This window comes from Sus scrofa, chromosome 3 (assembly GCF_054392235.1).
Source record: "Sus scrofa isolate SSC_HxYL_T2T_F1_AM1 chromosome 3, Sscrofa_HxYL_maternal_Yorkshire_Landrace_v2.0, whole genome shotgun sequence".
Classification (NCBI taxonomy): Eukaryota; Metazoa; Chordata; class Mammalia; order Artiodactyla; family Suidae; genus Sus; species Sus scrofa.
Window position 1 is genome coordinate 18,437,686 of NC_139385.1, and position 20,858 is coordinate 18,458,543.

General features: G+C 56.2%; 2 protein-coding genes across 14 annotated transcripts in view; one reads left to right on the top strand and one right to left on the bottom strand.

Annotated features, from left to right (window-relative positions):
- The window catches only part of ATP2A1 (ATPase sarcoplasmic/endoplasmic reticulum Ca2+ transporting 1), a 20,391-nt gene extending 18,431 nt beyond the window's left edge, over positions 1-1,960 (top strand). For 3 of the 5 annotated variants that reach the window (XR_014839420.1, XM_085015634.1, XM_085015633.1), the window contains 5 exons: positions 112-197; positions 294-427; positions 560-677; positions 821-938; positions 1,666-1,958. Coding sequence is in view for 4 of the 5 variants with exons in the window: in XM_085015634.1 (XP_084871760.1) it covers positions 112-197; positions 294-427; positions 560-677; positions 821-938; positions 1,666-1,691 (482 nt within the window). In the remaining variant the exon portion in view is untranslated. 5 annotated transcript variants of the gene reach the window in all.
- On the bottom strand, positions 1,912-19,210 carry RABEP2 (rabaptin, RAB GTPase binding effector protein 2). 9 transcript variants are annotated; one of them, XM_085017092.1, is made up of 14 exons: positions 18,535-19,210; positions 17,844-18,053; positions 14,537-14,694; positions 12,552-12,662; positions 12,117-12,464; positions 10,336-10,431; positions 10,146-10,244; positions 8,441-8,596; positions 3,939-4,116; positions 3,786-3,797; positions 3,637-3,692; positions 3,487-3,540; positions 3,263-3,379; positions 1,929-2,578 (listed from the first exon to the last, which is right to left on the bottom strand). In XM_085017092.1, the coding sequence occupies exons 1-14, from the start codon at positions 18,593-18,595 to the stop codon at positions 2,477-2,479; spliced, it is 1,758 nt and encodes a 585-aa protein (XP_084873218.1). In that variant the 5' UTR covers positions 18,596-19,210; the 3' UTR covers positions 1,929-2,476. The 9 variants fall into 9 exon arrangements, 3 of the variants coding, with proteins under 3 accessions (XP_084873217.1, XP_003124567.3, XP_084873218.1); XM_085017091.1 differs by lacking the exon at positions 3,487-3,540 and having other exon boundaries at positions 1,912-2,578; positions 17,932-18,053; XM_003124519.5 differs by lacking the exon at positions 3,487-3,540 and having other exon boundaries at positions 1,912-2,578.
- Between the last annotated feature and the right edge of the window lie 1,648 nt (positions 19,211-20,858).

Here is a 20,858-nt window from a genome sequence, read left to right on the forward strand (position 1 = left end):
CTTGGCGGGGGGGGGGGCCCCTCTTCCTCCACCAGCTGTCCACGAGGCCCTCTCGACTCCTCCCATCCCCCAGCCCTGCCCCCCCCAACTCCCATCTTCTCTCCACCACAGGCTACGTGGGTGCAGCCACTGTGGGGGCAGCAGCCTGGTGGTTCCTGTACGCTGACGATGGCCCTCATGTCACCTACAGTCAGCTGGTAGGGCAGGGCAGAGGAGGGAGTGGGGGGAGCAGCGGGGGGGGGTGGCCGGGAGGCTCCTGCAAGGACCCCAGCTCACCCTCCCTCCCCCTGCAGACTCACTTCATGAAGTGCGGAGAGCACAACCCCGACTTTGAGGGTGTGGACTGTGAGGTCTTCGAGGCCCCCCAGCCCATGACCATGGCCTTGTCTGTGCTGGTCACCATCGAGATGTGCAATGCTCTCAACAGGTGGGCCCCCACCCCCTCGCCTCCTGAAGGCCACGCCCTCTGTCCTGCGGGGGCCCTCCTCTCCCTGCTCACCCCATCTCTCTCCTCGTGTCTCCACCCCCGGCCCCATCCCACCTCCCCTCCGACCCGCAGCCTGTCTGAGAACCAGTCCCTCATGCGGATGCCGCCCTGGGTCAACATCTGGCTGGTGGGCTCCATCGGCCTCTCCATGTCCCTCCACTTCCTCATCCTGTACGTGGACCCTCTGCCGGTGAGCCTCCTTCCAGCCAGGGTGGCCTGCTCCCCACCCACACGGGCCCCTCCGCAGGGGTCCGCGCCCAGAGGTGCTGCCCGAGGGGGGAGGCTGGGGGTCCTCCGGCTCCTCCTCACTGGCTCCTTCCCGCCTCCTCCCAGATGATCTTCAAGCTCCAGGCCCTGGACCTGGCCCACTGGCTCATGGTTCTTAAGATTTCCTTACCAGTCATCGGGCTCGACGAGATCCTCAAGTTCGTTGCGCGGAACTATCTAGAGGGTGAGAGACTCCCCTCCTGGGAACCCTGGCAGCCGCCCCCCCCATCCCAACCCAGGCCCTGAGCACAGCCCCCACCCCCACTCTGCGCTGCGAAGGCGCCTGCCCCCCCTTGCTTTTCAGGTGGGCGAGTTTCCGCCCAGCAGGCCCACCCAGGTCCCCCCCACCTCCTCCGAGCCCAGGGCAGACCTGGTCTCCTTGGCGCTCCCACCGCCTCCTCCCCTGGGTAACCGGCTGTCTCTCTGTCCTCTCTGGCCATAGGATAACCCGTTCCCCCTCCTCCACCTCTTTGAACCGTGTCACAGGTATCGCGCCCCTTTCTGCCCTCGCCCAGCTGCTGTGCCCCCGCCCGCCCCCTCTGCCCCTCAGGTGGCACTGAGGCCACTTGCCCTTGCAGCTCCACCTGGAGCCAATGCCGCCGCCACTGCCACGCTTCCGAGTGGGGGCGGGCTGCTGCTCTTACTCTATGAGGCCAGCACTGCCCGCCCCCGGGCGCCACCGTGTCTGCTGCGCTGCGCTGCGTTGCGCTGGCTGGGCGCTGAGCTGTCTGCTGCTGGGGCTGCGGTGGTTGGTTGGGAGGAGTGGGGGTCTGGGGACACAGGTGAGTTGGGGGGGTGGCTGGCTGGTGGAGGGGGCTCCAGGTGAGTATTCCAGGGGCCAGAGACAGCGGGGACGGTTCCTCTCCTGTCCTGCCCCGCCACCTGTCTCATCCTTCCCTTTGTCTTTCCAGATCCAGAAGATGAAAGAAGAAAGTGACCAGTCCTACTGCCCCCTCCACCCTCATAGTGATGCATCTTCAGCCAGAGCTGTGGCACAGACCCCTCCCCGTCCCCACCCCCACCCCCACATTCTTGTTTATAAACACGACGTCCCCTTCTCTTCTCCTCTCCCCTTCAGCGTCCCACACCCCCCTCCCCCGCCCCCGGTAACACCTCCCTCCCCAACCCCATGGGGCTTGCAGGGACAAGGCGACCGATTGAGCTGAGCTGCTTATTTATTGAAAATAAATGACAGAAAACTCTGGCCTCCTTGTCTCCGCACACATCTTGGGGCTTGGCTTGGGCCCCTGGGGACAAGCATCTTAGTGTCATGCAGTCCATGGAGCAGCCACTTGTCTGGGGTTGCATGTGTGGCGGGACCCGGGGACATGACCTGAGCCTCCCAGCCACCAACTCAGCTCGATGGTGGCTCGGGAAAGTGGTAACAGGCGTGGCTGTTAGTGTGGCTGGGGTGGGGCGGGGGCGGGAGGGTCAGGACCCAGGAGGCAGCATAGCAGCCAGAAAGCTAAAGGCCCGAGCCTGCCCTTGGGCTCCCGCAGGGGTTGGGGACCCCCACCTAGGGGTCGTCTTTGGAAGCAGAAGGCTCGGCCTCCCCAGGGAGGCGGCACACGAGGGACAGGACAGCGGTGGCTCTGTCACCTCAACCCCAGGCTTGGAGAGGGTGAAGACTCCATTCTGAGACACCCCCCCCAAAAGCCTCGGCCTCACAGTTCAGGAGTGGAGAAAGGCGATCTCCCCCACGGGCGGGCAGGTGCTGGCCCCTCAGGTGTCCTTGATGTCCCTGATGTCCCTGAGGGGCGCCTCGTCCATGATGCTGCGCACTTGCTCCAGACTCTCTGCCTGGCGGATCCGCTCCAGGCGCACCTGGGGGGCGGATGAGGGAGGCAGAGCGCCCCTGGTGGGAAAAGGCAGGCTCACCCCACCCGCCAGCTCCCTGAGGGGCAAGGGCCTTGGCACCAGCACCCAGGGCCCCCACCTCCCCCAACCCCCAGTGAGACTGGTTCAAGGGAAGAAACAGTGTCCAAAGACAGCAGCCTGAGGAAGGCTGGGCAGGGGCAGATGGGGCCACGGGCTTCGCGTGACCGACAAAGATGGACACACAAGATCGTCAACCTTTTTTTGGGGTTTTTTTGGTTTGTTTTTGTTTTGTCTTTTGAAGCCTGCACCCGCGGCATATGGAGGTTCCAAGGCTAGGGATGTAATTGGAGCTGTTGCTGCCGGCCTATGCCACAGTCACAGCCACGCCAGATCTGAGCCACGTCTGTAACCTACACCACAGCTCACGGCAACACTGAATCCTTAACCTACTGAGCGAGGCCAGGGATCGAACCCACAACCTCATGGTTCCTAGTCGGATTTCTTTCTGCTGCGCCACAATGGGAACTTCCCATCAACGTTTTTTTGACCAGGAGCTCAGAGGAAAGGACCGGGCCACACTAGAGGGAGGAAGGGAGGAAGCCCTCCTCTGACTAGGGGACTGTCCTTGCCAGACCTGAGACAAGTCACCCGGAGTCAGCCTGGTGGGGCTGGCGGGTGGACACGCCATACCTGCAGGGCCTGGGACAGCCGTACGAAATCCCTCTGCACCTGCTCACTGGTCTCCAGCTCAGCCTGCAGCCGCAGCATCTTTGCCCTCTGTTCCGAGAGGAGGTCTGTGAGCTGGACCTGGGGACACAGGACACAGAGCGCGGTGGGGGGTGGGGTAGGTCTTGGGCCACCGAAGCAGGAGGTTTGGACGGGGGAACCCCTTCCATGCCACCCCTGACCCTGACCTCTTCTGTGCGGCCTGAGCCCGGAGGCTGCCCCAGGACTTCATGCCGCCTGGCCTGAGGGAGGCAGAAAGGGCCGCAGGGGCCGGCGAGGGTCTTCTCCACGCTGCCGCCCCCCCAGCCACCGCGATCCTGGCCCGGGTCCTGCCTCACCTTGCTCTGCTCCTGCTGGACCCGCTCCATCTCCATCCTCAGGCTGCACAGGGAGGCTGGGAAGTCAGGCAGGGCCAAGCCGTCAGGCCCACACCCCCTTCTCCTTCCCCGCCCGCCGCCGCCGGGGTCAGGCTGCAGCCCAAACTCACCCTCTAACACCTCTGTGCGGAAAGGAGAGAAAGAGGCGGTCAAGACTCATCATCCCGGCACCGTGTCCTCTCCCGCCCCTTCCGGCACCCAGGCCGTCTCCCGTGGGGCTGGGGAGTCCACCTGGGGTGGGGCGGGGGTGGTGGCTCCCTCACCTGTCTCCTCCCGCTGCACCCTCAGCTGCCCCTCCAGGCTGGCCCTCGCCGCCGTCTCCTCCTCCAGCGCCTCCCGCAGCGTCACAATCTCGATCCGCAGCCGCTCCGCCTCGTGCTCCCGGGCCTGCTGCTGGGCCCGAGCCTCCTGCTGTGTGCGGAGCACCAGCTGCTGCAGCTCCTGGAAGGAGACAAGTCACTGGCTGGGGGGGTCAGCAGCTGGATGGGGATGCTGGAGGGGAGGGCAAGGGAAGCAGGGAGGAAGAAAACATAAAAGCGGAAACAACTCAAGACTGTCTATCACACGACAGTGGACAAACGCCTTGGGATGGGGGTTCCTGTCGGGGCTCAGCGGAAACGAACCCGACTAGGATCCAGGAGGATGCAGGCTTGATCCCTGGCCTCGCTCAGTGGGTTAAGGATCTGGCGTTGCCGTGAGCTGTGGGGTAGGTCCCAGACGTGGCTCGGATCCCACGTTGCTGGGGCTGTGGTGTGGGCCGGCAGTTATAGCTCCGATTGGACCCCTAGCCTGGGAACCTCCATATGCCGCAGGGGCGGCCCTAAAAAGCAAAAGCAAAGCCAACCCCTTGGGATGGTAGTGAATATTTTCCCCCAGCACGACTCCCAGGGTGGAGGACCCTCAGAAGTGGTGCTGAGGGAAAGTTCCAGGAGATCACCCAGAGCAAGATGCTGAGCTATTCTTTTCTTTATATGTGTTTATTTTTTGCTTTATAGGGTGGCACCTGGGGCATATGGAGGTTCCCAGGCTTGGGGTCAAATCAGAGCTGCAGCTGCCAGTCTACACCACAGACACAGCCACAGCAATGCGGGATCCAAGCCACATCTGTGACCTACACCACAGCTCATGTCAACACCAGATCCTTAACCCACTGAGCGAGGCTAGGGATCAAACCCAGATGCTCCTAGACACTAGCTGGGTTCATTTCTGCTGAGCCATGACGAAAACTCCATTGAGGTGGGTTTTTTGGTTTTGTTTTGTTTTTATGTTTTAGGGCCGCGCCCGTGGCATAAGGAGGTTCCCAGGCTAGGGGTCTAATCGGAGCTACAGCTGCCCAGCCTATGCCACAGCCACAGCAACCCAGGATCCGAGGCATGTCTGCAACCCACACCACAGCTCACGACCTACACCACAGTTCATGGCAACACCGGATCCTTAACACACTGAGCGGGGCCAGGTATCGAACCCACAACCTTATGGTTCCTAGTCAGATTCGTTTCTGCTGCACCACAATGGGAACGCCTCTACTGAGTTTTTATAATGCTAAAGAACAATTAAAGTTAGCACTCCTTGGTTCAGGCAGACGTGTGTGTAGTAAAAAGGATGCCAGGGGTTCTTGTCTGGCTCAGCAGGTTATGGATCTGGTGCTGTCACTGCAGAGGCCTGGGTCACTGCTGTGACGTGGGTTTGATCCCTGGCCCCAGAACTTCCACATGCCACAGGTGCAGAAAAAAAAAAAAAAAAAAAAAAAAAAAAAAAAAGAAAAGAAAAGAAAAAAGAAAAAGGATACCAAAGAAAGGGACAGGAAAGATAAATCACAGAATGGCAGGAACAGAAGCAAGGAACAAGAGGGTTGTTGCACAGAAGGGCAGATAAGCTGTAGCAAGGGTGCCAGGTGATCACTTTTTTTTTTTTTTTTGTCTTTCTGTGGTTTCTAGGGCCAATCCCGTAGCATATGGAGGTTCCCAGGCTAGGGTTCTAATCAGAGCTGAAGCCGCCAGCCTACACCAGAGGCACAGCAACGCGGGATCCAAGCCGCGTCTGCGACCTACACCAGAGTTCACGGCAATGCCGGATATTTAACCCACTGAGCAAGGCCAGGGATCAAACCCGCAACCTCATGGTTCCTAGTCAGATTCGTTAACCACTGAGCCACGATGGGAACTCCATGAGCTTTACATTTTTAATAAAGCCAATCACAAAGACGATGAGCAAAACAATGATGACAGTTTGTTATGAACCAAAGACAGTGATGAATTCAATCTTGTGGATCGCATGTCACTTAAAAATCACAAGCTGTGGAGTTCCCATTGTGGCACAGTGGAAACCATGAGGTTGTGGGTTCCATCCCTGGCCTCCCTCCGTGGGTTAAGGATCTGGCGTTGCCATGAGCTGTGGTGTGGGTCACAGACAAGGCTCGGATCCTGCATTGCTGTGGCTCTGGTGTAGGCCGGCAGCTGTAGCTCCAATTGGACCCCTAGCCTGGGAACCTCCATATGCCACAGGTGCGGCCCTAAAAAGCAATAAATAAATAAATAACAAGCTGGATGACGGCTTCCTTCGCACTAAGCGTCCTGTTTTCTCTCAGTACAGTGCTGGGAGGGGGTATGGTCCCATTTGGCAGTGGAGAAAACTGAACCTTAGAAAGTCAAATAGGGGAGTTCACTTCGTGGCTCAGCCATAAACGAACTAGACTCTGATCTGTGAGGATGAGGGTTCGAGAGGATTCAGAGAGCTCCAGACAAATCAAGAAAGGGCCGGGAGTTCCCATCGTGGCACAGTGGTTAACGAATCCAACTAGGAACCATGAGGTTGCGGGTTCGATCCCTGGCCTTGCTCAGTGGGTTAAGGATCTGGCGTTGCCATGAGCTGTGGTGTAGGTTGCAAACACGGCTCGGATCCCGTGTTGCTGTGGCTGTGGTGTAGGCCAGCGGCCACAGCTCCAATTGGACCCCTGGCCTGGGAACCTCCATATGCCGTGGGAGCGGCCCTAGAAAAGGCAAAAAGACCAAAAAAAAAAAAAAGAAAAAGAAAAAAAGAAAGGGCCGAATAGAAGGACTGGAGCTCAACTTCTCTCCTAAAAACAACAAAATTCACAACTAAGGCTGAGCATTCTTCACCCAAATGGACCGGAAACCTTAAAAAAAGATCTCCTACTCCCGAAGACAAAGAGGAGGCCACATCAAGAGGTAGGAGGGGCGATTTCGAGATATAAACAACCCCATCCCTCCCGGGCGGGAGGCCCCACAGACTGGAAACTAACTGGTTCACAGAGACTCACCTACAGGAGTGAGAGTTCTGAGCCCCACATCAGACTCTCACGTGTGGGGATCTGGCACGGGGAGAAAGAGCCCCGGAGCATCTGGCAGTGAAGGCCAGTGGGGCTTGTGCGCAGAAGCTCCGCGGGACTGGGGCAAACGGAGACCCCATTCTTAAAAGGTGCACACGGACTTTCACATGCACTGGGTCCCAGGGCAGAGCAAAGTCTCCATAGGAATCTGGGTCAAACCTGACTGCAGTTCTTGGAGGACATCCTGGGAATGTGAACAGGGGTGAATGTGGCTTGTGGTGAGGGAAGGACATTGCAGGCACAGCTCTTGGGGGGAATATTCAGCAGGTGCCTTTCTCTGCAGGGGGCCATTTTGAGAAAATCAGGCCCCACCTACCAGTCAGCTGCTGAGAAGCCCCAGGGCAAACAACAATCCAGGTGGGATCACAGCCCTGGCCCCTCACTAAGCAGGCTGCCTAAAGACCCCTCAGGCACACAGCTGCCTCTAATCCCACCCAGAGACGAAGCCCCACCCACCAGAGGGAGTAGAATCGGCTCCACCTACCAGGGGGCAGGCATCAGCCCCTCCCATCAGGAAGCCTACAGCAAGCCCCCCATACCGACCTCAGCCACAGGGGGGCAGACATCAGAAGTAAGAGAGGCTACAACTCTATTATCTGTAAAAAGGTCACCACACCAAAAACCTATAAAAATGATCCATGAGGATGAGGGTTCGATCCCTGGCCTCGCTCGGTGGGCAAGGATTGCTGTGGCTGGGGTTTGGGCTGGTGACTATAGCTCTGATTCGACCCCTAGCCTGGCAACTTCTATATGCTGCAGGTGTGGCCCTAAAAAAAAAAAAAAGGTCAAATGAGGAGTTCCTGTTGTGGCTCAGGAGGTTAAGAACCTGACTAGTATCCAAGAGGACACAGGTTCCATCCCTGGCCCCCCATGGATCAAGGACCCAGGGCTGCCGTGAGCTGCGGTATAGGTCGCAGCCACAGCTCAGATCCCATGTTGCTGCAGCTGTGGTGTTCGACCCCTAGCCTAGGAACTTCCATATGCCATGGGTGTGGCCCTAAAAAGCAAAGGAAAAAAAAAAGAAAGAAAAGGAAAGTAAGAAAACACAGTTGGAGGAGTTCCCGTCATGGCGCAGTGGTTAATGAATCCGACTAGGAACCATGAGGTTGCGGGTTCGATCCCTGGCCTTGCTCAGTGGGTTAAGGACCCAGCGTTGCCGTGAGCTGTGGTGTAGGTTGCAGACACGGCTCGGATCTCGCGTTGCTGTGGCTCTGGCGTAGGCCGGTGGCTACAGCTCCGATTAGACCCCTAGCCTGGGAACCTCCATATGCTGTGCGTGTGGCCCTAGAAAAGACAAAAAAAAAAAGACAAAAAAAACCACAGCAAATACACAGCAGCCTGGGTCTGTCCCCAAGTGCCATGGCCCCAGGCCAGTGATCGCTGCGTGAGGAGAGGAAGGGCCCGCAGTGAGCTTACCGGCAGTGATTTGGGCAGCGTCTCCTCCTGGCCCTCGTCCGGCTCCAGGCCCCGGGCGGCTAAAGACGGCGGCTGCTCGGCCCGGAGCCCTTGGTTTTCCTCGGTCAGTCGCTTGACCTCGTGGCGCAGGCACTTGTGGGAGGTGGCCAGCTCTGCCTAGGGATGGACAGTGAGTGCAAAGCGATAAGGGGACTGGGGGCGTCCAGTTTCCCATGAGGCCAAACCTGGAACACTCCTCCCAGACTCTGGAAGGAGGGCCAGGAAGCCCACACCCTCCTCCTGGGCTGAGAAAGGAAGAAACACCCTTCAGTAAGCGTCCTTGGCTCCCAAGCTCTTTCTAGGCCCTCCTTGATGACTAGGGGGTCATACAGTGGCAGCCACAGGCTACATCAAGTGTTTATTTGGTTGATATGGGTGGGTTTTTTTTTTTTTTTTTCCTCTCTCTTTTATGGCCACTCTGAAGCATATGGCGTTCCCGGGCTAGGGATCAGATCTGAGCCACGGCTGTGACCCAAGCCGTAGCTGCGGCAATGCTGGATCCTTAACCCACTGTGCCAGGATAGGGATCAAACCTGTGTCCCAGCGCTCCCAAGACGCTTCTGATCCTGTTGCGCCACAGGAAGAACTGAGTGCTTTTATGTTTTTCGTCTTTTTAGGGCCACGCCTGCAGCATATGGAAGTTTCCAGGCTAGGGGTCAAATCAGACCTGCAGCTGCTGGCCTATGCCCCAGCCACATTTGTGACCTATGCTGCAGCTGGTGGCAACATTGGATCCTTAACCCACTGAGTGGGGCCAGGAATTGAACCTATATACTCATGGATACTAGTCAGGTTCTGCAGAGCCACAGCCGGAACTCCTATATGGGTGTTTTCAAACCTTAAGTGAATGCCAATTTTAAAAACTGGAAGACGGAGTTCCCGTCGTGGCACGGTGGAAACGAATCCGACTAGGAACCATGAGGTTGCAGGTTCGATCTCTGGTCTCGCTCTGTGGGTTAAGGATCCAGTGTTGCCATGAGCTGTGGTGTAGGTCACAGACGTGGCTTGGATCCGGCATTGCTGTGGCTGTGGCGTAGGCCAGAGGCTGTAGCTCCAATTAGACCCCCTAGGCTGAGAACCTCCATATGCTGCAGGTGCAGCCCTAAAAAGACAAAATAAAAACTGGAAGACTACACACACACACATTCAGGTCTCTGGCTATTCTCGACAAATGAAGAAACTGGGCAGCATCAGGCCTACACTCCCACGCACTGCTGTCAGCGGAGTTGAAGGGGCACTAGCCCCCTTTTCCAGGGCTCTCGGTTTGCACTGCTGCTCCTTCCTGCCTCACACCTTGCCCAATTCAATGATTTTTCTCTCCTGTCTCATCCCGGGAAGGATCTGATTTTGCAAGACCTGCTTTTAATCCTCACGACTTGGAAGCGAGGTCCCGTGATCTCAATTGCAAGGCGACAAGGCTGAGGCTCTGAGCTTGTGGGATTAGCTCCAGATCACAGAGCCAGAGCGTGGTGGGCTCTGTCTGAATGCAGTACCTGGTGCCTTTGAAATCCTTTTGCCCACCTGGCACCAACTCCAGAGTGAGGCCAGAGTGGCTGGTTGGGAGCGGGGATGCTGGACAGGTGCCTCCACCTTCCACGTGTCCCCCCCTCAACCACCTCCGGTCTCACTCCTCTCCCACCCACCTGCCCAGGTTCCCAGTCCTCACCATCTGCAGCTGAACCCGCTCCTGGGCCTGGCTCACGGTCCCCTGCAGGGTCCTCAGCAGCTGCTCTGAGTTCTGGACCTGGGCCAGGAGCACCTGCATCTGTGGGTGGACGGGGGCCAGGGGTGAAACCAGGGTGGGGAGGAGGCAGGCAGCCCAAGTCCTCCGGGACTGGAGCCCAAGCCAAACCCACCTGCTTGGCGCAGTCCTCGTTGCTCCGTCTCAGGCCCTCCTGCAGCTCGTCCCGCTCCCGGCTGATGCTCTCCAGGTCCTTCTGCAGCTGCCGCCCCTGCCAGGGAGGCCGGCCTCAGCCTCGACCTCCAAGGAGAGGCCTCCCCTCCTCACCAGGCCTTGCGTGCCTCGCCTCCTGCCCCTCAGTGGGCAGTGCCATCATTCGCATGATCATTCAAGCCAGACGCCCAGGAATGGATTCTGGGCCTTCTCTTTCCTCCGCCCCCCAGGTCCAACCCACCAGCTAACCCTGCCCCGGCAGCCTCCAAAGTGGATTCCAATCCACTCACTTCTCTCCACCTCTGCTGCCATCTCCCGGTCCTGGCCACTACCTTCCTCTAAACTATGTCAAGCATCGCCCTCCCAACCAGTCACCCTGCATCTTCTGCTGTCCCTTCCCCCGACTACAGTCCAATCCAAAACAGAGGCCCCAGTGACCTGTTAAAAGCCTAAAGCAATCTTAAAAAAAAAAAAAAAAAAAAAAAAAGCAGAAACAAATCCAACCAATATCTATGAGGATGTGGGTTCAACCCCTGGCTTCACTAAGTGGGTTAAGGATCTAGTGTTGCCGTGAGCTATGGTGTAGGTCGCAGATGCAGCTCGGATCTGATTGCTATGGCTCTGGCGGAGGCCAGCAGCTGTAGCTCCAATTTTACCCCTAGCCTGGGAACTTTCACACGCCACACCTGCAGCCCTTAAAAAAAAAAAAAGGCCTCAAGCAGGAGTTCCCACTGTGATTCAGCAGATTAAGAACCCAGCACAGTGTCCGTGAGGATGCAGGTTCGATCCCAGGCCTCCCTCAGTGACTTAAGGATCTGGCGTTGTTGCAAGCTGCGTCGTTGGTCACAGACGTGGCTCGGATCTGGCATTGCTGTGACTGTGGCGTAGGCCAGCAGCTATTTGACCTCTAGCCTGGGAACCTCATCGGCTGCCAGTATGGCCGTAAAATACAATAAATTAACTTTTTTAAGAGCCTAAAGCAGAGCAGGCCTCTCCCTGCCTTCAATACCACAGAGGCTTTCCGTAGCTCCTCGTCTAAAATGCCAACTCCATGGATGGCCCCAAAGCCAAGGCCGAACTCCTGCCTTTTTTTTTTTTTTTGGTCTTTTCTAGGGCTGCACCCACAGCATATGGAAGTTCCCAGGCTAGGGGTCTAATTGGAGCTGTAGCCACTGGCCTACACCGCAGCCACAGCAACACGGGATCCGAGCCGCTTCTGCAACCTACACCACAGCTCACGGCAATGCCAGATCCTTCACCCACTGAGCAAGGCCAGGGATCGAACCTGCAACCTCATGGTTCCTAGTCAGATTCGTTAACCACTGAGCCACGACGGGAACTCCCCTGCCTGCCTTTCTGATCTCATCTGTCTTCTGATCCTTGGAGGCCTTCCTGCTCCCCAGACACACTGTGGTCTGTCCATCCTCTGGGCCTTAGAACCTGCGGTTCCCCTGGCCCCTGGTCTTCAAAGAGCACCTCTTTTTCACCAGCCAGGTCTGTCTCCCGCATCACCGGTCTCTACTGAGTTTCCTTCCGGGGATCTCATCTTCCTCACGTGCCCCTGAGTCTGGCTCCCTGGCTAGGAGGAAGCTCCAAGAGAGCAGGCCGCTCTGTTTTCACTGCAGAATCCCCGGCTCTAGCTCAGAGCCCAGACGCAGCTTGTAACTACTCAGTGCTCAGTAATTACTTGAAGGGGAGGCAGATGCGTGCCCGGCGGCAAGCCCCTTTGCCCGCTCCACTCACCTCCATCTGCAGCTGCTCCCACTGGTTGTCTGGGACGAGCTGGTACCCAGGAGGGGGCAGGTAGATGCCCTCAGGGACCAGGGTGCCCGTGGACACCAGAGAGGCTGTCTCCTCCTGCTCGGGGCTCAGGCCCTGGCGGCTACAGGGCAGGGAGGCGCTGCCGCTGGCCCCACCGCCCAGGGAGAAGGAGGAGATGGAGGCGCTGTCGTCGCAGTTGTGGGCGAAGGCTTCGGCCGCCGTGCCCCCGTCCCCACTCAGCTCCTCGAGAGGCTCCAGCGGCGGAGAAGGGTCCCGGGACAGGAGCAGCTCTGTGGAGCCTTGCAGGGAAGGGGGGGCCTGGGGCCGTCTCTAGGGAAAGGGGGCACGGAAGAGGCTGGGGGGCCAGGGTCCTGCGGCGCCCCTTCCTCCCGCAGCGCCCCCTGGCCACCCCCTCACCTGGATCTCCTGAATCAGTTCCTCTGCCCTCAGCAGTTTGGCCTTCAGCTCCTCAATCTCCTGCTCCATGGGCAGCACGATCTCCCGCAGCTTCTCCGAGTCCTCATGAGCCTGAGGAAGGGAAGTGGGTGGTGACAGCCCTCTCCCAACTACGGGACCCTCAGGGCTGATGAGAGCTTTACCTCCAAGCAATTAACTCTTCTAATCCTCCCAAGAAGGCGCTATCCACCCCCATTCATTCATTTTGCTTTTTAGGGCTGCACCTGCGACATATGGACGTTCCCAGGCTAGGGGTCGAATCAGAGCTGCAGCTGCCAGCCTACGTCACAGCCACAGCCACACCAGATCCGAGGCGCGTATGTGACCTACACCACAGCTCATGGTAACGTCGGATCCTCAACCCACTGAGCAAGGCCAGGGATTGAACCCGAAACCTCATGGTTCCTAGTCGGATTTGTTTCCGCTGCGCCACAAACGGAACTCCAATGTCAGGTTCTTAACAATGGGAACACAGAGGCTCTGAGAGCTTACACGACTCGCCCCACCCAATGCTCCTAATACCTCCCTCCTGATACTCCCAGAGGAAATCTGAATGCAAGTAAGTAGCAGCCTCTGCTGGCAAACTAGGGGTTGGGAGCCTTCCTTTCTTGGGCTCCTGTTTCAATCTCTGCCCTTCTAACCAGGTGATTTACTCCATCTCCTAACTCACAGGGCTGCTGTGAGGCTCAAATGAGGTAATGATGGGAGTTCCCCCCATGGCTCAGCAGAAAGGAACCCCACTAGGATCCATGAGGATGCGGGTTCGACCCCTGGCCTCACTCAGTGGGTCAGGGATCCGGCGTTGCTGTGAGCTGTGGTGTAGGTCGCAGACACGGCTCGGATCCTGTGTTGCCGTGGCTGTGGTAACAGCTCTAATTTGACTCCTAGCCCAGGAACTTACTTCCATATGCCACAGGTGTGGCCCTAAAAAGCAAAAAAAGGAAAACCTGGAGTTCCTTTGGCTCAGCGGAAACAAATCTGACTAGTATCCATGAGGACACAGGTTTCATCCCCGGCCTTGCTTAGCGGGTTAAAGATCTGGCGTTGCCATGAGTTATGGTGCAGGTCGCAGATGCGACTTGGATCTGGCATGGCTGTGGCTGTGGTGTAGGCTGGTGGCTACAGCCCCAATCCAACCCCTTTCCTGGGAATGTCCATATGCTGCGGGTGTGGGCCTAAAAGACAAAAAAAACAAAAACAAAAAATGAAAACATATCTCTGCATTGACCAAATGGAAAAAGAAAAAAAAAAAGCTTTAAACACAACTTTGTAAGGCAGCTACATTCTAATAAAATTTTTTTAAAAGAAAATTTTAAAAAAGAACAAAGCTTTAGCACAAGTTCCCATGTGGTGCAGTGGGTTAAGGATCCGCCATGGCCACAGCTATGGCGCAGGTCACAACGGCAGTGCGGGTTCGATCCCTGGCCCGGGACACTTCATGTGCCGTGGCGAAAGCAAAGCTTTTAGGACCAGAGGGCCTAGATTTTAGAATTCCAGATCTGCTCCTTTGTATGTGCATTAACCTGGGGAGAAGTACTCAACTTCTCTGAGGCTCATCTTACTCATCTGCTGAATGGATCTAATGGACCTCTTTCAGGGGAAAGACTGGGGAGACGGAGTCGGTCAAGCAGGTGTCACAGTGCATGAGAGGTATCCTTAAGCGTTAGCTCCCCTCCCCCGGCAGGACTTTCCTTGATTTTGGAGGTAAATGCACTTGGCATCCCATTAGTAAGTGGCAAGCCAGGACTGTGCTGAGCACGGGGTTAGCAGGTGCTACACCTAGAACTATTACCGCGTGCCCTGTTGCCAGTGATACAGCTCTTATTTAAGCCAGACCGACAATCCCTCTGCTCCACCGTCACTGGCTCAACATCTTTCCAACCCCTCGGGGGCGGGGGCGGGGGCGGGGGCGGAGTGGGGGTGGGGGTGGCCGTCTCAACCCCAACCTTTTCCATCTGCTTCTCCAAGGAGTCCAGGGGGTGGGCCCGGGACAGCAGCTGCTTCAGGCGCCCCAGCTCCCGCTCCTTCTCCTCACAGTCCTGCTGCTGCTGCTGCCGCTCCTGCTTCAGAGCCGTGATCTGGGCTTCATAGCTGCTGATGGAGTCTGGTGAGGCAGGAAGGGCGGGGGAAAGGGAGCATCAGTGCGCTGGTCCTGCCTTGGGGGGCCGATGGGGGACTCTCCATCACTGCCACTCTCTGCAAGGCAATTCACTACAGCGGTGGCAGGGACAGTGATGACGCTGGGCTCTGCGGTGGGATGGTCCTGGGCTATGGGCTAGCCTTTCTGCATAATGTCCTCAGCTAACGATTATCCCACTGGCTTGTTAGAGGATCAAATGACATGAAACCTGGAAGGGGTTCAGCTCTCTTCCTGGTACCCATTAAGTGCTAAAGATAGGCTATCTGGGAGCTCCCTTTGTGGCTCAGTGGGTTAAGAACCCGACTAGGATCCATGAGGATGCGGGTTCAATCCCCGGCCTCGCTCACTGGGTTAAAGATCCGGTGTTGCCATGAGCTGTGGCGTAGGTCACGATGTGGCTCAGATCCGGCACTGCTGTGACTGGCCGACAGCTGGAGCTCTGATTGGACCCCTGGCCTGGGAACTTCCATATGCTGCAGGAGCAGCCCTAAAAAAAAAAGAAAAAAAAGAAAAGAAATGAAAATAGGAGTTCCTGTTGTGCTCCATGGAGGACACAGGGTCGATCCCTGGCCTTGCTCAGTGGATTAAGGATCTGGTGTTGCTGTGAGCTGTGGTGTGGGTCCCAGACACGGCTCCGATCTGGCGTTGCTGTGGCTGTAGCATAGGCCGGTGGCTACAGCTCCGATTCAACCCCTAGCCTGGGAACCTCCATATGCCATGGGTGTGGCCCTAAAAAGACAAAAGACCAAAAAGAAAATAGGCTATCTGTTGCTATTAATACATACCAATAACAATCAGTATCAAATGACAGTCATAAATATTGATGATCCTGAGCTAGGCTCCGGAAATAGAGAAACGAATCCAACAGAAACCCTGACACCAGGAGCTCACAGTCCAGTGCGGAAGATGACGGTGGAAAAAAGCAGTGTGAGAAGAGCTCATGAGAGGACCATTCCTGGGCTTGTGAATCCCAGAGGAAGGAGCCCCTTGCTCTGCCTGGCTGGCCAGGAGAGACTCCAGCAAGGGGCGAAGGAGGGAAAGGACACATTAAGTAACAGGAGCAGAGACTCAGGGGTGGGAAAGTGGCTGGTGTGGCCAGGGCATGGTGGGCTGGTTGGAAGAACTGGGGTAAAGGTGCAGGAGGAGATGCTGGGAAGGGTGGCCGGGGACGGCTCCCAAGGCCTTGCAGGCCACGTCAAGGAATTTGGCATTTATCCTACAGGTCCGTGGGAGGTTAAGGTGATGCTGGCTGGAACATGGTCATTTTTCACTCGCACAGTTATTTCTCTTAGCACGTGCTCACATTAGACGTAAAGCTTCCACTGCCAGACTGTCTGGGTTCAGATCTTCTGCTACCTTCTAGCTGTACTTTCTAAGGTCGTTAGGCAAGTTATCTGACCTCTCCGGGCCTCAGAGCTTCCTCTGTAAGATGGAGATGGATAGTAGTTCCTACTCCATGGGAATTGCTATGACGACTTAAAGCATTTAATTTTTAAAATTTATTTATTTATTTACTTTAGGGCTGCACCTGCGGCATATGGAAGTTTCCAGGCTAGGGGTCGAATCGGAGCTACAGCTACAGGCCTACAATGCAGCCACAGCAACGCCAGGTCCAAGCCGCATCTGCAGCCTATACCACAGCTCATGGCAATGCCGGATCCATAACCCACTGAGCTAGACCAGGGATTCAGCCCCACATGCTTGTGGATTCTAGTCAGATTTGTTTCCACTGAGCCACAAGGAAACTCCCTAAAGCATTTATTTAAAAATTTTTTTTTTTCTTTTTACAGCTGCACCTGTAGCATATGGAAGTTTCCCAGGCTAGGAGTCATATCAGAGCTGCAGCTTCAGGCCCACACCACAGCAACACCAGATCCTTAACCCACTGAGCCAGGCCAGGGATCGAACCCACATCCTCACAGAGACTATGTCGGGTTCTTAACCCACTCAGCCACAGTGGGAACCCCCTCATAAAGCATTTAGTTCACTGCCTGGCATATAGTAGGTGCTCAACAAATGTTAGTTATTATCACTATTAGCAATATTATTAATATATTATTAAATAATAATATTATTATTATTTAGGATATAGTTTCACATAGGGACAGAAAGTTCCCTTTAAAATAAATGTATGAGTTCCCTGGTGGCTTAGTGGGTTAAGGACCTGGCATTGTCACTGCTGTGGCTGGGGTCACTGCTGTGGTGCAGGTTTGATCCCTGGCCCAGGAATTTCTGCGTGCTGTGGGCATGGCCAAAAAAATTAAAACTCTACTTAGAGAACAAATATTAAGTAGGTAACAGGGTAAGTCACACAAGGAGACACCCATGTTACACAGGTGGTTCCTGGATGCCCAAAACGTGGGAAATAGGGCCCCAGGGAAGTATGGAGCCAAGTGCGGTTGTTAGGGAAATGACATGGTGGGACAGGAATTGTAGGAAGTTTACTCTGGAAGTCAATGTCATGGCCAGACTCTAGAGGGAGACTGAGGAGAGCTTCCCTACAGCAGTGGCAGGGGAAGCAGAGGGGTGAGACGGGACTGGAAGCTATTACAGAGACTCTGGCCTCTGGCTAGAGGAGAAGGGGGACATAGGAGAAGCAGCTGGGGGATCTGGGGCAAGGGGAGCTGATGAATCCCAAGTACGAAGGATGTGAGGGAGGGAAGTCAGTGCGAGGGTGTGGTGGGAGGAGGGTATCTGCGGCCGGAGTGGTGCTTGGAGAAGAAAGGAAATAAGATGATGAGACTTACAGAGCCTAGTCCCAGGGCTGAGTCTGAAGGCCAGAAGCTTAAATGTGTTCTCAGGGAACTGAGAAGTTGGTCACTTTCAGGGTTGATCAGTCATCAGTGAGGGACAAGAAATGACACAGGGCCAGGGAACAGGTAGCAACTCAGAGCTAAACTTAGCTGGAACTGACAGAGCTGCTTGCTAGCACAGGCAGCGCCTCTATGCAAATGAGAAAAGGAAGCCTCTTCCTCTGAGTCCTTGGGCCAGCCCTGTGCTAGGCGGCCCTGCTAACCTACCCCATAAGTTATCTGTGCCCCCTGACCCCTTTCTTGTCATGCACTACTACCCCTTACAGGGCTGAAAGAGTCTGGGAGGAGTGCCTGCCTCACCTTTCAGGATAGCCTGCAGCGAGGCCACCTCCTCTTGGCATTGCCTCTGCACTGCAGCCACAGCCTCGGCCTTCGTGCTCTCGCTCACCTCTGCCACAGCCTTCATGGTTTCCATTTCTGCCAGGGCGCCTGCCAGCTCAGCCCGGAGCCGGTCGAGCTCCCCTGACTCGGCCTCAAGCTTTGCCCCTTCTTGGAGTTGCGGGTCCAGCGCTGTGGAGGACAGGAATCAGCCTCCCTTCGCATCACTCTCAGATCCCCAACAATCCCAAATCTGCAAGTCCTGCAACTTACTATTGCAGCCGTGGCCCTGGCACCTTCACTCTAGCCCCGCCCCGCCCACCTGGCCCCGCCTTCTTCTCACCTACCACTGCCTCGTGTTGTCTAGAACCCCGCCTCTTCCTCCCTCGGTTCACCCAATCCCCTTTTCTCTGACACGACCCCCGAGCTCTCTCCCAGAGGCTCCGCCCCCTGTCCACCTGGCCCCTCCCCTCCCCCTCTTGGCCCCACCTCTAACCTGCCACTGGCCCTCCCCCTTGAGCCGCTAGGCCACGCCCCCTCCACCTCTTTCCTGGCGGCGTGGTCCCGCCCCTTTCTCCAGGCTCCCCTCAGCACCCCCCCATCCACCCGCGCGGAGCTCGGCCCCGCCTCTAGCCTCATCGCCCCTCGCGTGCATGGACGCACCCTCACGTACCGGTCCCCGGCTGTCGCCGCCGGCCATCCTCGCCCGCGGCCGCCGGCGCAGCTGCCGCCATCGCCTCAGCGCAAACGGCGGGTTCCCGCACTGCCTGGTGACGGCGCTCACAGCTTCCGGGTCCTCTCGGCTGTTTCCGGATCCGCTCGGCTGTTTCCGGATCGGTCCTGGGCTCGAGGCAGAGGCCGGAGTTGGGGGGGGGATGGCGAGCCTCGGCCGAAGATTTCCGAGTCGAAGCCGAAGCCGGACAGCGGCCCCAGGCCCCGCCCCTTCTCGCTCTCTTTCCTGAGCCGCGCTGTTGAAGAAGGACACCTGTCCTTCAAACCCCGAAGAAGTTCTTTCATCGAAGGCTTTGTGGCGTCTCCGCGTGACCTTGGAAGCTGGGCTTAAATTACACCTCCTCTGAAACGCCCGCTGGCCTCGGCTTAAGGAGGGCGAAGTTCCTGTGGTTTCTCCTGCGCTCGGGAACCGGCCCCTTTGATCCGTCCCTGGCCACCCTTCCGCCGGAGCTTGGATCACGTTACAGCCAGTTGTGGTCGGACCTTCCTGCACCTCTGCTCTGGTGGAGCGTTCTTCGGGGCAGGGCTGCTGGATCGTCTTCACTTTTTCTGGGCGCCTGGGTCCCCGCGTTGTCAGTCGTAGAAGTCAGAAACTTCCATGTCCCCACCCCCACTTTGATATTCAGCCAGTCACCGCTTCCTGCTAATCCTCCCTCCCCCTCCCAGTGCCTTTCAAATCCCTCCTTTCCTCTCTCGGCCACTGCCCTGGGTCAAGCTCTCATTATATATAAGTGACCTCTCCCTCCAACAGCCGGCCCGACATCTCTCCTTGGCTGGTGACAAGCAGCTCAGACTTACGTCTCAAGCCTTGATTCCCCTTCTCCCAAACCTGTTTCTTCCTCTGTTAAGTACACACCAGGCGGTTTTTCGTGTCCTCCTGCAAGCCGTGTAAACTGTACCTCCAAAGCACTAAATATTCCAGAATGGACTCCTTTTTCTTCATCCCCAGCGCTAACACCCAACCCCAGTACCCATCATCTCTCTCCTGAACTTCCACACTGCCTTCTGCTCCCCTTGTGTCCCCTTTCGGCCCCATTAGTTAATTATCAAAGCAATTAGAGTGATCTTTGTAAAGCAGATCACGTCTCATCCCCGCTTAAAATCTGGTTCAATCCAATTTGAAAATGGGCACAGTACACAAATAGTCGTTTCTCTGATGTTGCAGATGGCAAATGTGTGCCTGAGAAGACATTCAACATCTTAGCCATTAGGAAGAGCAAAGTTCCTTTTGCACACCTAGCATGATGGCTAACATTTTAAGAGGCATGATACCAAATGCTGGTGAATTGATGAAACTGGGTTTCTCATGTATTCTTGATGGGGATGTCAAATCAGATAGCCTCTGTAGAAAAGGGTATGATGGGGAGTTCCCGTTGTGGCTCAGCAGAGATGAATCCGACTAGGAACCATGAGGTTGCGGGTTCAAACCCTGGCCTTGCTCAGTGGGTTAAGGACCCGGTGTTGCCGTGAGCTGTGGTGTAGGTCGCAGACACGGCTCGGATCCTGCATGGCTGCAGCTGTGGCTGTGGCGTAGGCCAGCGGCCACAGCTCCGATTCGACCCCTAGGCTGGGAACCTCCACATGCCATGGGTGCGGCCCTAAAAAAAAAAAAAAGAGAGAGAGAAGAAAAGGGTGTGACAGAATCTTAAAAACTAAACATGAGCTTACTTGAACACACCAAGTTTTGCTCCACCCCAGGCCTTGGCTCAGAAGTCACCTGCTCAACGAAGCCTTCCCTGCCCACCCTCTCTAAAGCAGCCACCTCTATCACCTGTCCACAATTTGATCACATTAAAGATTTCTCGTCACCTGAAATTGCTTGATTGTTTGCTTACTTTTTAAAGCCACACCTGTGGCATATGGAAATTCCTTGGCTAGGGGTTGAACCGGAGCTGCAGCTGCCAGCCTACACCATAGCCATAGTGATGCTGGATCCAAGCCGGGTCTGCAACCTACCCTATAGCTCACGACAATGCCAGATCCTTTAACCCACTGAACAAGGCCAGGGATCGAACTCGAATCCTCATGGATACTAGTGGGGTTTGTAACCTACTGAGCCACAACGGGAACTCCCCTGAAATTGTTGGTTAACTTGTTTATTATCTGTCCCCCTTTAGCCTTGTGTGGCCCCAGGATTTGAATGGAAGCTCCATGAGATTAGGAATCTTGGCTTTCTAGTCCCCTATTATTTCCCCAGCACCCCACAGAGTGCCCAGCAGATAAACAGTAGTAAACATTTGGTGAATGAATGAATGAACACTTTCC